The sequence below is a fragment of the Camelus bactrianus genome, chromosome 8 (genome assembly GCF_048773025.1).
Source record: "Camelus bactrianus isolate YW-2024 breed Bactrian camel chromosome 8, ASM4877302v1, whole genome shotgun sequence".
In the NCBI taxonomy this organism is placed as follows: Eukaryota; Metazoa; Chordata; class Mammalia; order Artiodactyla; family Camelidae; genus Camelus; species Camelus bactrianus.
In genome coordinates, this window is record NC_133546.1 from 27583803 (window position 1) to 27598948 (window position 15146).

The 15146-nt window shown below is 42.7% G+C and overlaps 1 protein-coding gene across 1 annotated transcript; it reads right to left on the reverse strand.

Moving 5' to 3' along the window:
* Nucleotides 1–11391: 11391 nt before the first annotated feature.
* On the reverse strand, nucleotides 11392–12423 carry LOC105077227 (trace amine-associated receptor 8). Its single transcript, XM_010965568.3, is given in 1 exon segment — nucleotides 11392–12423. A coding segment is annotated over 1 exon segment (1032 nt).
* Nucleotides 12424–15146: the final 2723 nt, after the last annotated feature.

A 15146-nucleotide genomic window follows, 5' to 3' on the forward strand; every position in this document is an offset into this window, starting at 1 on the left:
CCATACAACATTTTAGTGAAAAAGGGGGGTATAATGAATTTGTTAGTTTCTTTGAATAGTTCTGGAAAACTTGGAAGAAAAATAGTGAAAATTAAAGGCTTTAAGTCCAAGCTCAAGGTCCGTATAATTAACCTGCGAGCTTCAATGAAATCCTTGAGAGAACCCTTTATCTCCCAGAGCCCAGAACTGAATTTCTGAAAACCAAACTCCAAGCATAATTCTGTAGCAGCCTGAATTAAAGTGTAGATGGAATTCTCAAACTTCCAGAGCATTTCTCACTAAAATTCTGGCTTTGAGTATGGAGGAAAGGGATTCTCAAAGTTAGGGCGGTGACATAGAGGCAGGTCCTGTTGGAACTGGTTTCCTCCAAGCCCTAATTCTGTCAAGCCTTTTCTACCAGGAGAGGCAGCCCTCCCACCACCGCTGGGGAGCTCAGTCTCCCCTTGTCTGAAGAAGCTAAATGGCCTCGCCTGAGGTAGTTGCTTTAACAATGCACCACTGACCCCCCTCAGTACCTTCCTTAACACGTTTCCTTGCCTCTAAACCTATAATCAGGATCTGGTCCTAGCAGGCCCCCAAGAATGAGTTATAATATGTAATGCATCAGGAGATATGACATGAAACAGAATAACTTGGACATCTGTATTAACAGAACTCTGAGAAATGTATGTGGGAATGAATATCAAAAGTGTTCTCAGTATTGAAATAATATAAAATCCAATTGGGCCAAATGTATTGATATGAGCCCGGTTAGCAGTGAATATGAATTCAAAGAGCTAGGAATAGCTCTAAAGGATTGTTTGGTTTATTAACTGACATATAGACCAAAATGCTGCTTGTAATAGATGAAGCTGAAATGTCAGAACTTCCTTGCTCTCCTATCAAGAATAGTATGCAAAGACTTAGGAACGTAGAATGCTTGAGCGACCTCATTATATATAAAATGCTTGTCCAAACCAGCAGGGCCCAGAGGACCTGACAATCACCACAAATATAAGAAATAAATTTATGAAGGGAGCCTAGCATCCTCAAAGACTCCTGGGTTATTCCTTGTTGTAGATCAGAAATTACAATGGGAACTGCTACCATTCAACTTGGGAACCCTAAATGCAAATAAAATGAATTAATCCCAAACTGGCAGGAGCCAAATGGTATCCATGGACTTGAGTGGAAAAACACTTACTAAGCACTTACTTGGTTTTTCATCTCCAAAGATCAGGTTAATACCCTCATCAACGTGGACAGTGGAGACAAAGCAGTGGTCAGAATAACACGACTCCCAGAAACCTACGATGTCGATTATGTGATCATGGTCTCCCTAGTGCTGAAATGGGTGTCCAGCCTACTTAAGTCTTACTTGTTTCTGTGTAAGTGGAAAACCCCAACTTCTTGTGAACAGAACTGACTTGAACCACCAGCACCTAGTCATTGCTGCTCAGTCAACTCCCAGATTGAGCCAGTTCACAGACCGAGAGGCCCTTGAGTGAATCCCAGCCTGGGTCCCCTTGAGGAAGGCTCCTGTTATAGAGCCAAGAATATATTGTTAATGTTTCTTCTGACCTTTCCTGAAGTGGCATGCAGTCTCTTTTCATGGGAACTATGTGTTGAGGAAAGAGGAACATTCAGATTTTAGGAGATTACTGGGCACTCGCTCTAAACTAGTATTAATTCAGAATTACTGAAAACATTGCTGTGGTGCATCAGTTAAAGGGGCCCATGAGTTAGAGTAGGAGCTTATGAAGGTCGGGTGATCAATAGTCTTAGATATTTTTTGCCTCTGGTATTGGGTCCCCCAAACCACTGAGGGCTATTTCCCCAATTCTGGAATTCATGCCTGGGATATACACACTCAACAACTGGCAGGGAATTCCCTGACCCAGGGGGTGGGGGCTATTCCCTCACTTAATCCAGGGTTTAACCCAGGTTAAGCCTGACCACACCTTCCTCATTTTGCCACGCAGTTTGGATTTCTGCAAAGGTCAGTGTGTGGGAGGGGAGAGGACATGAAATATCCATACTGACAGGTACAAATCTTAGCTCCCCCACTCAGGTACTAGATCTAGAAATAGGATTTCTTTTTCTGCAATACTCTTAAATCTGCTTAGAGACTCATATTCTCCCAGGTATTAGAAATAAACCCCAGTAAATTTAAGGCTGCTGCTCCTTTGTCCCCAGGGTGGAATCCATGTCCCAGGGGCCTCAGACTCCACGTTAGCCTCTGTGGGTGTCCTTTGAGATCAGTTCACTGAGGAATGCACTTCCTCTCTTCTCAGGAGCAGACTTAGCAGTGTTCCCCCTCCAAGAAAGGAAGTGTTCCTTCCAGCCTTGCTGGGAGGTGAAGTCTCCTCTCAAAAGTACATGCATAAACTCAACACATCTACCGTCACTATTTATCACATTTCAAGAAATTACCTAAAGAGTAGACAGAAAACACAAATGGAAGGTGGAAACATGCTTCTTGCTAGCTTCCATAGCTCCTGAATACAGCACATAATTAATAAAGAGGAAAAGAGTTGGAAGATCTTAAATATCTGCTGAAAATATTAAAAATACTTTGAAATATTGAGGTACAATTCCTAGGACAATGTAATCATTTTAAGATGCAATTTCTGAAGTATACCAATGCATCTACAATTTACTTTCATTGGCTAAGACAAAAACATACCAGTGACAAATACTCAAATGATATCCCCCAAAATAAAACAAGCAAACACACAGACAAAACAATTTCAGGGCTTACACACTTTCTGCTATGAATGAGGATGGGGTGTCACACACAGCATGATGACTACAGCGAACACTGCCATATACTTGAAATTTGTTGAGAGTAGATTCTGAGTTCTCATCACAAGGATAAAATCAATTCCCCCCCCCCTTTTTTTTGCTATTGATGAGATGATGGATGTTAACTAAACTTCTTGTGGTAATCATTTATTATATATGGAAGTCAGGTCATTTTGCTGTCTACTTTTTTTTTTTTAACATTTTTTATTGATTTATTTTGCTGTCTACTTTAAACTCGCACAAAACTGTTTGTCAATTATATCTTAATTTGAAAAAAAAACAATTTCAGTGCTTAAATCAATTTTGTTAACATCAATTTTAATATATTTATCACACACATTAAAGTGATAAATTACAAAGTAAATCCCCTTCATACACAGACACTGTCCATTGTATGTAGTTACACTTTATAAAAGCATATAGAGGTATATATGTGTGTATATATTTATATGTGGGGCATATTACATATACTGTTTTACAATCTGAGTCAGTTTTTTGGTTTTGTTTAATCTCGATTTTAGTCAAAAAATATTTTGTGATTGTCTTTCAACGTCCACTGATACAGAACTTCATAGTGCTTTTTGTTGGTTTTGTAACATTCCATCACAAAGGTAGAGCATAATGTATTTAATTTGACCTGTTTTGATCCTGGTTTATTCTGCTTAATAATTAAGTGCTATCTAATGGATGTCTTTGTCATGTTTGCTTCCCTGACTGACTCTTTTGGGGAGAGTACAGCAGGAAATACATGTCTGTAATCTCTATTTCTATGTCAGGGAAAGAGTATTGATGTCTGGGACTTGTTCTCAATGAAATTGAAGCAGACAAATTTGTTTCTGGTCATATCATCTGCAAGTAATGATATTCTAACTTTCCATTCTTGAATTTGCATAACTATTCATATACACTTTGTCTAATTGTATCAACTAGTACCTATAAAACAATGCTTATACAATGTAATAATTATTGCACCATTTTGTATTTAACTGAATCCTAGAGAATACTTCTAAAATTTCACCTCTAGGTGTGTGCTGAATTTTGGCATTTAGATATATTTTTTATCATATTAATTAAGGAAACAGTGAGCAATCAAAACTTTGAATAGGAGTTGGCAAAGATCCAGGAACTTTATTCCAATGCTTAGTATTAATATGACCTGATGTCTTTGTTCTTTTTCTCTTGAATGATAATGTGATAGATTCAGCCCTATCTATTTGATGAATTTTCCTAGAATCATATTTCTAGCTCTAATTCAGTCATCTAAGGCCAAGGAGGTTATCACATACCAACAAAGGCACTGCATGCTTCTATAGTTTGAAAACCACTATCAGCATGTCAGGGGTAGTCATAATTAGGAAAGACTGTCATGAAGTATGTGAAAGAATCTCATCTCTTTTTTTCTCTTTCTTTTGTGGAGTCCCACATGCTCACTACATTTTCAAAATAAATTTCATATTTAGAATTGTATTGGAGATTTTGGTATCATTCTTAACAAAATAATATTTTGCTTATCCATAAGATAAATTTTTTAAATCTTTCATTTTCTTTTGGACTTCTCTCATACTCATTATCTATCATTTAATTTAGTAACAGTGCAATTATGTGGGACATTTGTTGAATGGAATTATCCAATTTTTCACTTCATTCTTTGTTTGTCTTCTATACTCTAAAAATAGGAAACATGATGTCCTTTCCTAAATCTGCTAGAACTAGTCTAATTTATTGAGTATAGTAAGTAATAGCATGAAACTATATTTATTCATTGTTATCATGCTACTAATATACTCATTGACATTCAATTTTTCCAAGCCCAGTCTGCCATTTATGGAAATTAATGCTACAGATCAAAAAAGTTTTCTACACTCCTATCTGCCTACATATATCAAAACATGCTTGAACATGCCTCAAAATTCCTTTCTAACCAAAAAATAGTCTCTTTTAACAATTTTGAAGTAGAGACATGACACGGGGTGTGCCTCCACCGCCAGCTGGGTCTGGAAGCTATTGATGATTGATTGATTGATTGACTGACTGACTGACAACTGAATTTCCCTGCACCCTGTTTTATTGACAGCTCAGGTTCCTTGTGTCCTGGGTTGTTCATTTTCCCTTCCTCTCTCCCTGCCCTTTGCTTATTCCCAGCTTAACTACTTAACATTCCACCCTCCAGTCATAGAACCCCAAATATTTGGGATGTAGAGGGCGGCAACTGCTCTAGCTACTTCCTGCTGATCTAGGGTGACCATGGAGCTCGTTGGGGTCCCAGACTCGCTGACTGTCACTGGGCAGGTGTTGAAGGAAGGGTCAGTGTCCATCAAGGGGCTTATGTCTTGGCTGATTGGTTGATTACCTTGTTGTATAGCCATTTGAGTTGATCTCTAGATGAGAAGAAACATGTTTCATATGAAGGTTGAAAAGATAGAGGTCAAATATATAGAGCTAATCCTAGCCAAGGAATGGAAGGGGTAAACAAGGGTCTTTAAAAAAATTGATTCCTGTGCTTTCTGTTGGTTTAGGTTTTAGAAAGTAGATGTTAGAGTGTTAGTCCAGTGAACTAAAAGAGGAGTCAAAAGAGGGACCATAGTGTCAGAGACATTTTAAACTAGTATTAAAACAGTTTGGTGGGGGCCCTAAAAGAGAAAAGATTTGAACCAGGAGACATTGAAGACAGAGGTTTATCTGACAGGAATCCAGAGTCCTCTAGGGCAATGGATCAGTCTCACTGGAGTGTTGCTTGAAAAGCAGTAGCAGATCGCTAAGAGGTTCACAAGAATATGTGGCTCCCATTGGTGAACCAGATCTCATCAGGGTTTTCTAGGGGTTGTTCTGTAAGATCTGTTCCAGCTCCTAGAGAAATGGATAGGGTCTCATGACATAGGTGAAAGAGAAGAGACTTGCCTGGTGATGGTAATAGTGTAACAGGATTCAGTGTCTCACAGACAGAGGCAGTGACATCTGGGTTTTCCAATAATAATGCCTGATATTTAATAAGCCAAGCATCTGAGAGCCAGAAGTGTCCCTTGCCTTTTCAAAGGTCAGAAACTTGATGGTTAGCATATGCTTGTATAGAGGCCCCCAGAGTTAGCTGAAAAGCTTCCTCCAGGCGAGTGGAGAGGGCTCCCAACACTCTGAGGCAGAAAGGCCAGCCTCGATGAGCAGTGGGATCTAGCCTCTTGAAGAGGTATCCCATAGGCTTTTGGGTAGGACCCAGCCATTGGGTGAGGACCGCCAAGGCTATTCCTCCTCTCTCATGAATATAGAACTGGAAGGGCCTTGTGGGATCTGGAAGCCCCAAGGCCAGGGACCTTACTAGGAGATTTTTTCTTTCTTCCATTGCTTCCTGTTGGGAAGGACCCCACTGGAGATATACTGAGTCATCCTTACCCTTTAAGCTGTCATATAGAGGTTGGGCTATAGACCCATAGTTAGGGATCCAAAGCCTACAGTAACCTTTTGTGGAGTGAGTTAGTCTGAGAAATGCCATGAGCTTTTTCCAAGTAGTGGGATTAGGGAGTTGTAAGATTCCCTGAATTCATTCAGGGGAAAGGCTACGGTTGCCAGGAGTCAGAACAACTCCTAGATAAGTTATCTCTTGTTTGACCATTTTGGCCTTGGACCTGGAAACTTTATATCCCCGCTTGGCCAAGAAGTTGAGAGTTTGGAATGCCTGTTGGATGGCCCGTTCTCAAGTAAGGGAGCAGATAAGTAAGTTATATACTGTTTTTGATTAGGGAACCAGGTAGGATCTTTGAGAGAGATGACAACTGGAGCAGCCGTCTTTGTCGCCTTGGGACGCTTTGATCCCTGACAGCAGGATTAAATTTATTCTCCCAGGCCTCTAGGTCCAGAGGTTTTTCTCCTTCCCCAGAGAGCAATAAGAGTTGTAAAGAAGTGAAAGTCTGAGGATTTTCTCCCAGGATAACTCGGGTTCCCAACTCATAAAGAAGATCTTGGCCTTAAAAGGGGCTAGGACATTCTGGCATCCATAACAAAGAATGAGCATTCATCCCATAAACAACAAAGGGGGTGAGTAAAGAATCTTAAGTTCAGTTTACCTGTGACTCCCATGACAGTACAGAATCTAGAGGAGAAGGGTCCGGAGTAGGAAGTTAGGACAGAGGAGGTGGTCCTGCTACCCCCCAAAAAAATTACTGTCCTACCTGCCACATCCATTTGTACCTGTGGCTCCAGCCCAGTGATGAAGATTTCTTGCATTGGGGCTAACTGGAGGGGACTTCTTTAGTCCCAGACAACCATTTGCAGGTGACAGACTGGTTATCCCCCATGGGCCATTTGACTCAAGGGACAGATGGCCACCCAATGACCTTGCTTGTTACACCCCAAACAGATCTTGAAAGTTTGTCCTTATGGGGACATTTCTTGGCCCATTGACCAGGTCAGCGGCAGATGTTGTATTGATCATCAGGCTTGTCTCAAGCTGCTGGGGCCGGGGATTTAGGGATGGTGGCTGCCCTCAAAGGGCTGTAATCATTTGGGCATGCCCAGCCTCTTTCCTTCATCCCTTCTCCTGAGCCTTGGCCTCTTGTACCTGATCTCAATTAAAAACAAACAAACAAACAAAACCATGACAGCAATGGTTAGCATTTACCAAGAGTAACTCTGGGTTCCTGCATTGCCTTTTGGGGTTTTTGTCTAATATTGGGGGCAGATTGGGTGAGAAATTTATCCTTTGAGATAATTTGTGGCCACCCCCCCCCCCCAGCTTCGGAGATGGCTTGCACTCTGTCTACGGCGTGTGTACCTACTTTTACTCTAATCTGAGCGTGTGTACCTACTTTTACTCTAATCTGAGCACCCAACCCCCACCTCGTGGCCTTTCTCTTGCCTTTTGATGTATCTCTAAATAAATCTACATTTACTCAACTTTGGCTCACTCTTGAATTCTTTCCTGCATGAAGCCAAGGACCCACACCTGACAGGGCACGTCCCAGGGACTCAGCCAAGACCTGGGACACGGCCCTCCTCACTCCCCACATCTGTATTCCAGCATCATATCTCTGGTGCCCAAAGCGATGCTTTTACATAAACGGGACTCAAAGGGCATAATCTCAACCCGCCTGTTGGGCTACGGCTCCCTTCTCTTCCGACAGTGGCAGGGGTTTTCTCCCACGCCACGCAGATTCAAGTAGCCCTGTAGGTGGCAGCTGATGCTGCCTGCAAGATCTGGCAGCGACCAGCTCTCTAGCCGTGAAGGAGCCCACCGAGCCCAAGGCTTTTCTCCCCTCGATCTTTTCTCATTCTCCCCTCTATGGCTCTACCTCTTCAGACTCGAGAAGATCCACCAAGGAGACCACTCAGACATCCAAGCTGAGACCACATGGCAAGTCGCTGACTAGGTGAGCTTCCCCTCCGTGGTTCCTGAGCCTGATTCCTCTTCTCTGCACGGTCTTGGTCTGGTTCTGGGATGCTGGAATTGTGAAAGGGGGCCCAAGTTAGGGGACTCTGGGAGCTTCCCTTTAAAAATTTGCAGCCCGGCCCTCCCCGAGTACCCTCGGTGGGGGGGGCATGGCCTTGTTGCATCTGTAGGCAGGAGTCGTGGGCTGGCACTCCCCATTTGGATCGCAGTTTCCAGCATCCCTCGGTGGGGTCGCAGGATTTAGTACCCTTGAGTGGGCGTCGCAGGTGGGCACTCCCTTCATGGGACATGGTTTGTGCACCCCTTCTGGGGTCACGGTTTCACGATTTTGTTACCCCACTGGGTGGGAGTCGCAGGCGGGCACTCCCTCAGTGAGCCGAAGGACCTATATTCTAGGAACCGTTGTGGCTGTAGCATTCCCGTTTTGTCCTAGATTTCTACCTTCTGAAGCTATTTTGTGTCCGGCAATCAGCTTAACTGACTCAGGACCTAGGTATCCTCCTTCCCTCTAAGGGATTTAGACCCTGGGACTCCAGTCACCTTTTCTCCCACTGGCCCTTGCTCCTGACTAGTCCAAAGGAGCAACCTCAGGCTCACAGGCATGATATCCTAAGCATGATGGGGACAACAAGTACCCCAAAGAACTCCCCATTAGGATACATATTCATAAACTGGGAAAAGTTTAAACAGGATAATTTGAGGAAAATGGAGTTAATTTTCCTTTGTAATACTGCATGGCCCCTACACAAACTAGGGGACCAAGAGGTCTGGCCAAAGAATGGGTTGTTAAATGACAACCCTATCTTACAGCTAGACCTGTTTTGTAAAAGAGGAGGTAAACGGGGGGTGGGGGGAGTCCAATACTTTCACATGTTTCTGACCCTATCTCAAGACCCAGGTTTAGGGAACTCCTGCCGGGTATGCCTGGCTCGCTTACCCTTCAAAGCATCTCCCCCAACAGGAGCACGATGTTTTAGATGACTCTTTATGGGTCCACCTCCCTGAAGTCCACAGCCAGGAACTTTTACCTCCCTCGACTCCCAATCATCTACCCTAAGGCCCCTTCTGGGCAGCTAGGGACCCCAGATCCCCATGAATCAGCTCACGGATCTGGCGTTTAAAGTATTGAACAACAGAGACATGGCTAAAGAGGCAAAAAGGATTCAGGGAGAACAGCGACAGGCACAATTCTTAGTGGCAGCCTTAATCCCTGCTCCACCTCAGGGTTACCCTCCACAGAGACCCATGGCGAGGACAGGATCCATGATGCCTGGTTCAGGGCCACTGTCTCACTGAAAAGGGACCTGTTTTAAGTACAGCCATGAGGGCCACTGGAAAAACAAATGTCCCATGTATGGGGGAAGTCCACCAGGACCCTGCCCCCTATGCAAACAAAAAGGTCACTGGAAGTGGGACTGGCCCCAGTCCCGAAGGGTGCTTGGAGCTCCCAAACCAATGATGGCTGAGATGACCAAAGACTGACTGGGCCTGGGACCCTCCCTGGCTCCCATAGGACACCTGGTCATTTCTCTGGAGGAGCCTTGGGTAACCTTTGACGTGGCAGGTAAAAAAGTTGTCTTCTTGTTAGATAAAGGAGCCACCTACTCTGTGCTGACTGATTTCCCTGGACCCTTGTCCTCCCATCCTGTGTAATAATGGGGATCAATAGAAGGCCAAAAAGAAGGTGCTTACTAAAAATTTACTTTTACACAGGAGTTTTTGCTGGTGGCTGAGTGCCCCATCCCCTACGTTGGGAAAGGACCTAATTGCTCAGTAAATCCCAGTAAGTAGTCCAATTCAAAGACATTCACATGAAAGACAGGCACCAAAACGCCTACTCTGGGCTTTGGGAGTCGGCCTCAGTCCCAAGCCAGCAGAGGTCTCCCTTCCACCCCATATTGTTTCTCAACTTTTATTGAATTAACAGTGTAAAATACTTCAGAGAGCAAAATAAAAAATTAACAGTGTATATTGTTTATACTCTTTTTGATACACATTTTGTGGCAGGAAAAGCATGAAATTTTTTGACCCCACAACATCCAGGGGAAGTAAGTACTCACTACATTTAGGTGAGAAAACTGCTGAAAAGAATGTGGAAGTGAATTACACATTGTTTTCAAGAGAAAACATTCGGTGTGGAAATGCCTGCTGCTAGTAATAATTGATAGTTCTTGCACTTGCAGATTTTCCATTAGCTAATGATCGTTATGGCAGTCTTTTTGTGGTAAAATTTTTCCACAGTATTCTAATTCTGTGTAATGCCTGTAGCTAACATCTGATCCCAAGGCAGAATTACTGTTCCCTCCATGTTACAAGGGAACATTCCAGGATTCTGCCCAGCCATTAAGCAGGACAGGCTTACCTGCTGCCCCCGAAGCCCCAGGAAGGTACAGAGGAGACAGAGTCACAGCAGAGCAGCAAATAAACAGCCCCTGGGCTGCAGCTCTTACAGGCTGAATTGTGTCCCCTGCAAATGCGTATGTTGAAGTCCTACCACCCAGCACTGCAGAACGCAATTGTATATGGAGACAAGGTCTTTTAAAAGTACTAAGTTAAAGTGAGTTTTTAAGGGTGAGCCTTAATCAAATATGACTGGTGTTTTTTATGAGAGGAGATTGGGACCCAGACTCACTTGGCAAAGAGCATGTGAGGACACAGGGAGAAGGCAGCCATCCGCAAGCCAAGGAGAGGGTCCTCAGAAGAAACCGGCCCTACTGACACCTTGATTTTGGAAGTTTAGCCTCTAAAATCAGGAAAAAATAATTTCTGTTGTTTAAGCCACCCAGTCTGCGGTACTTTGTTATGGTAGCCAGAGTAAACTAACACAATGCTGCAAAAGACCAGGAAAGAAGGAGCATTTAAGGATACGTGAGAGTTGAGTATAAATGAGAAAATCACTAGAGATCACAAAACCAAAATGAGAGTCAGAACTCAATGAAATTGGAAGAAACAAGTGCACGTGGTAAGGACGTGAACAGAGCTTTGAGACAGGTGACATAGGTGACGCACTTTGTCATTTATTACTTAGTGCAATGGACATCTTTACGATGTAAATATTTTTACAATATCTTATAAATGAAAGTGCCTCCCTGTGACTTTGTTCCTAGCTAATTTGAAAGCATAATAAATTTCCCCAATCTTGAAAGGTATTATTCATTTCTTTTATCTAATTTCATCATAAATTCATAATTTTGAAAATATCCTTACATTTCTCAACTTAGTGCTTATATTCATTCTGAAAATAAACTAATGGTTGATGAAGTATCCTTAAAAAGTCCCCCCCTTAAAATAACTTTTATGGCTTTCCTAAACCATGGATAAAATAAAGCATAAATCAAAGGGTTCATGGCTGAGTTATAATAAGCACCCCAACAGCAAATCTCATAAATATAGGCAGGGGTTGTGAAGCCCATATAAGCATCAATTAATGTATCCATGGTGTATGGTAACCATGCGATCATAAATGCTACCACCGTGACCCCCAGGATTTTGGCTGCTTTTCTCTCTCTCCTGGCCACTCTGGCTTTGTAACTTTCTGAGGATGATTCTGCTTTGCTACCAGTATTTTCAATTTTTACAGCTTGTTGTTTAGCTATGAGAAAAATCTTACTGTAAAGAATGATCATAACAAGAGTAGGTATGAAGAATAACAGAAAATCTATCAAAACCCATTGCTGATTTACAACAATTTGACAACCACCTATACAGCTGAGAGCACTTACTAATTCCTCCATCCCATCATCACTGACACCTGTGTAGAACACAGCACCGCTGTAAGCAATGGGCAGGACCCAGGAGAGGCCGATGCATATGCCTGACACAGACACCGTGAACTTGGTGGGATAGACCAGAGGGTCCGTCACAGCAATGTACCTGTCGATGGAGATGAAGCACAAGTGGAAGACAGAAGAGTAACAAAATGCCACATCACAGCAACTGTGAAGGGCACAGAATCTGGCTCCAAAGTACTAGCAGCTCTCTACGGACCTGACCAGGCTGAACGGTATCACAGTCACTCCCACCAGAAAGTCAGCACAGGCCAGAGAGGCGATGAGAAAATTGGTTGGAGAATGCAGCTGCTTGAAGTGAAGAACTGATGTCATCACCAAGAGGTTTCCGAACACAGCCACTAAAGACCCAAAGCCAAACAGTGTGTACAGAATCACCCGAGAGCCGGGTGAGTAGGGAGTTTTAATACAAGACCCATTCACATTCTCATAGCAGACCTGCACAGCTGCAGGTTGGGAAAGATTGCTGGTCATGGTTCTGCAGAGTGATGCTTGCTGTGTTTCTGCCCTTCAGAAAGAAGGTTTTCAATTCTGAATATTAAAAAATATATATATAACTGCATATTTGAGTGCTGCTTTTAGAAACTGCCTCATATTACATTCATTTCCCATTTTATTATGAAGAGCAGTTAGAATAATTTTAAAAACTCAGAATTTTTTTCCTTTCTATGTTTACATAATGATTACTGTAACTATGTCTAAATCTCATCGTTAACTCTAAGCAAATCTACTATGAATTTTCATCAGCCCCAGAAATCACATTATCTGAATAACTGAAACACTTTAATTTAAATATTTGGTCCTTTACACCTGTGAGGTTCTTCCTTACAGAGGATAATTGCATATAATAGTTGCATATTTGAATCTTAATAGACTTTCACCTTCACTTTGTCTGAGACATTAACACCTAGGGTGCTTTAGGAAGCCAGCCAGTAAACTTTACCCATTATAAGTTCCTCACAAGCAATCCCTGCGGTGTAAGGTGTGAATCGTGAAAGGAAACTCACTTTTGAGAATTATAATTAAAAAGTTCTTCTACAAAACATCTCTCTCTGAACTCTGTTACTCTACAGAAACACTTCTGATTTTCACAGCCAAGAGATTTCTTTAAGTTCTGTCCTGAAATAGCCTCACCCAGAATTGAACAGTAATATTACCTATTTCCTATTTACAAGACTTGCTATGCACTATGTAGGGTCCAGTGAAAAATAAAAACGTGGGGCCTTTTGTTCAAATATAGAACTAGGCACTCTGAATAGGCACTCTGAAATAGTTACTAAAATATAAAAATATTTCCATTTTTCTGCAATGTCTTTTGACCTGCCATATGTTTTTTTGCTATGAAGCATCTCACTCCCTTGGGCATTCAGATATTAGCAGGGCGAGTTTAGCCCGTCACAGGTGCTGGAGACCCTGCCTTGAGACTCAGTATGCTCGTGCCCACCCGCTGCCAGGCTCCCCCTCCCACAAAGAGCTGACTGAATATTTCACACCCAGGTCGGGCCAAGGAAGCTGAGCCAGGTACCTGCCCCCTTCCTGGGCCGGCCGCCTCAACCAAAGGAGACAGGTGACCTTCTAGGACTGCAACTACAGCAACCCATTTGGTACCTGAACTGGGGGTGAGGGAGGGGTTTGGACCCGCTCAGTCCATGGAATATGCTGTAGCCCCACCAGCCTGAGATGGGATGACAGTACCATGCCTCGTCCTGAGACTGCCCAGTGCACATGTGACCCCCAACCCTCCCTGCATCATATCTAGTCCTCAGACAGGGTGAGGTGCCTACTGGCACTGCTAGTAGGTTGGGGTGAGGAAGGAGGCTGAATTGTGCCCAAAGTCCTGGGGATCAGGGGTAGGCAGCTGAGAACCCATCCCAGGGGAAGGGAGGTGGTGTAATGGATGACAGTCCTAGGTCATGTGATTCCAGGGTCCAAGCCCCCAGACATGCTCCACTGCCCTTTAGGATTTCACATACAAAACACGAATTCAAAGACAAAATGATTAAGAATTCCATGACTACAAAAATCAGGCCTCAAAGCCCAAGAGCAGGGCTCTATGCCAATGGACAAGCCTATGAAAAGGCCCTGCCTAGTTCACTTCAGAGATTAAATTATCTAAGTTGTAATAGCAACTAAGAGATGAAGCAAAGAAAATCAACTGCAGGCCACTGCAAAACTGCCACATGGGAGAGTGTGGGAGCCGAGGGCCAGGCAGTGCTGACAGTACCAGCCTTTCCTGACACTGAGTCTTTGCCCTTGCGATATTAGCAGGAATTCAGAGAATTAGAGAGGTATATTAAAAACTGAAAACCCCATTGAAATATTTCAAGTCTGAGGAAAATTGCTAGCATTGATCCTGTAAGGTATATAGGAAGGACCCTACAAAACAAATAAGAAGTGATGAAGAATTTTTTCCTTTACAATATATTCATTACTTGAATAAGAAGTATGATCTGCCATTTAGGATTAAGATTTTAAAAATGCATTGGAATAAAAGTAAAACAGATAGTAAAGATGTTCCATGAAAACAATTATTTGGTTAATCATCTACCAAATTCTTCTTGGTAATACTATCTTTTCTTCTCTTTCAGTTCTCAAACCTAACTTGATTTCACTCCACTCTTATTCAGTAACCTTGCCTCCTTATTTTCTGAAAATATGACATACATTATTTAATGAGTGAAAGGACGTGGAGGTTTAGGGCTGTGTGATGGAAGCAGGAATCAAGGGTTATTCTCAGGTTTTTAGGTTGCCAACAAGAAAGATACGGTATCTAGCAGAAAGAGTATATCTGGGGAGAAAGATGATGGGTTAAGTTGGGATTGGTTGGAGGGACATAAAACTGGAGTTCTTCAGTAAGTAATTTAGACTTACATTTTCAGCTGAGGACAAAAATTTGTGCTGGATATAATCATTTGGGATTCTTCAGCATAATGGTGATTTTGAGGCCATAGGAGTAAATGTGATTGTCTGGTACACACCTGACATAATGCCTGGGCTGTATCAGACACTCAGTAAATATTTTTGATTGGTTTACAGTGGATGCAGTGAAAATAGAGGAACTAGATGTGTACCAATTTCAAAGTTATGCCTGAAGAGTGGACAGAAATACAGATAAGGAAATAGGAAAAAGTGGTCTTACAGACCCCCCTGGGATGAAAGAGGCTCATGAAGGAGGGCATACCAAGAGTGTCCAATGT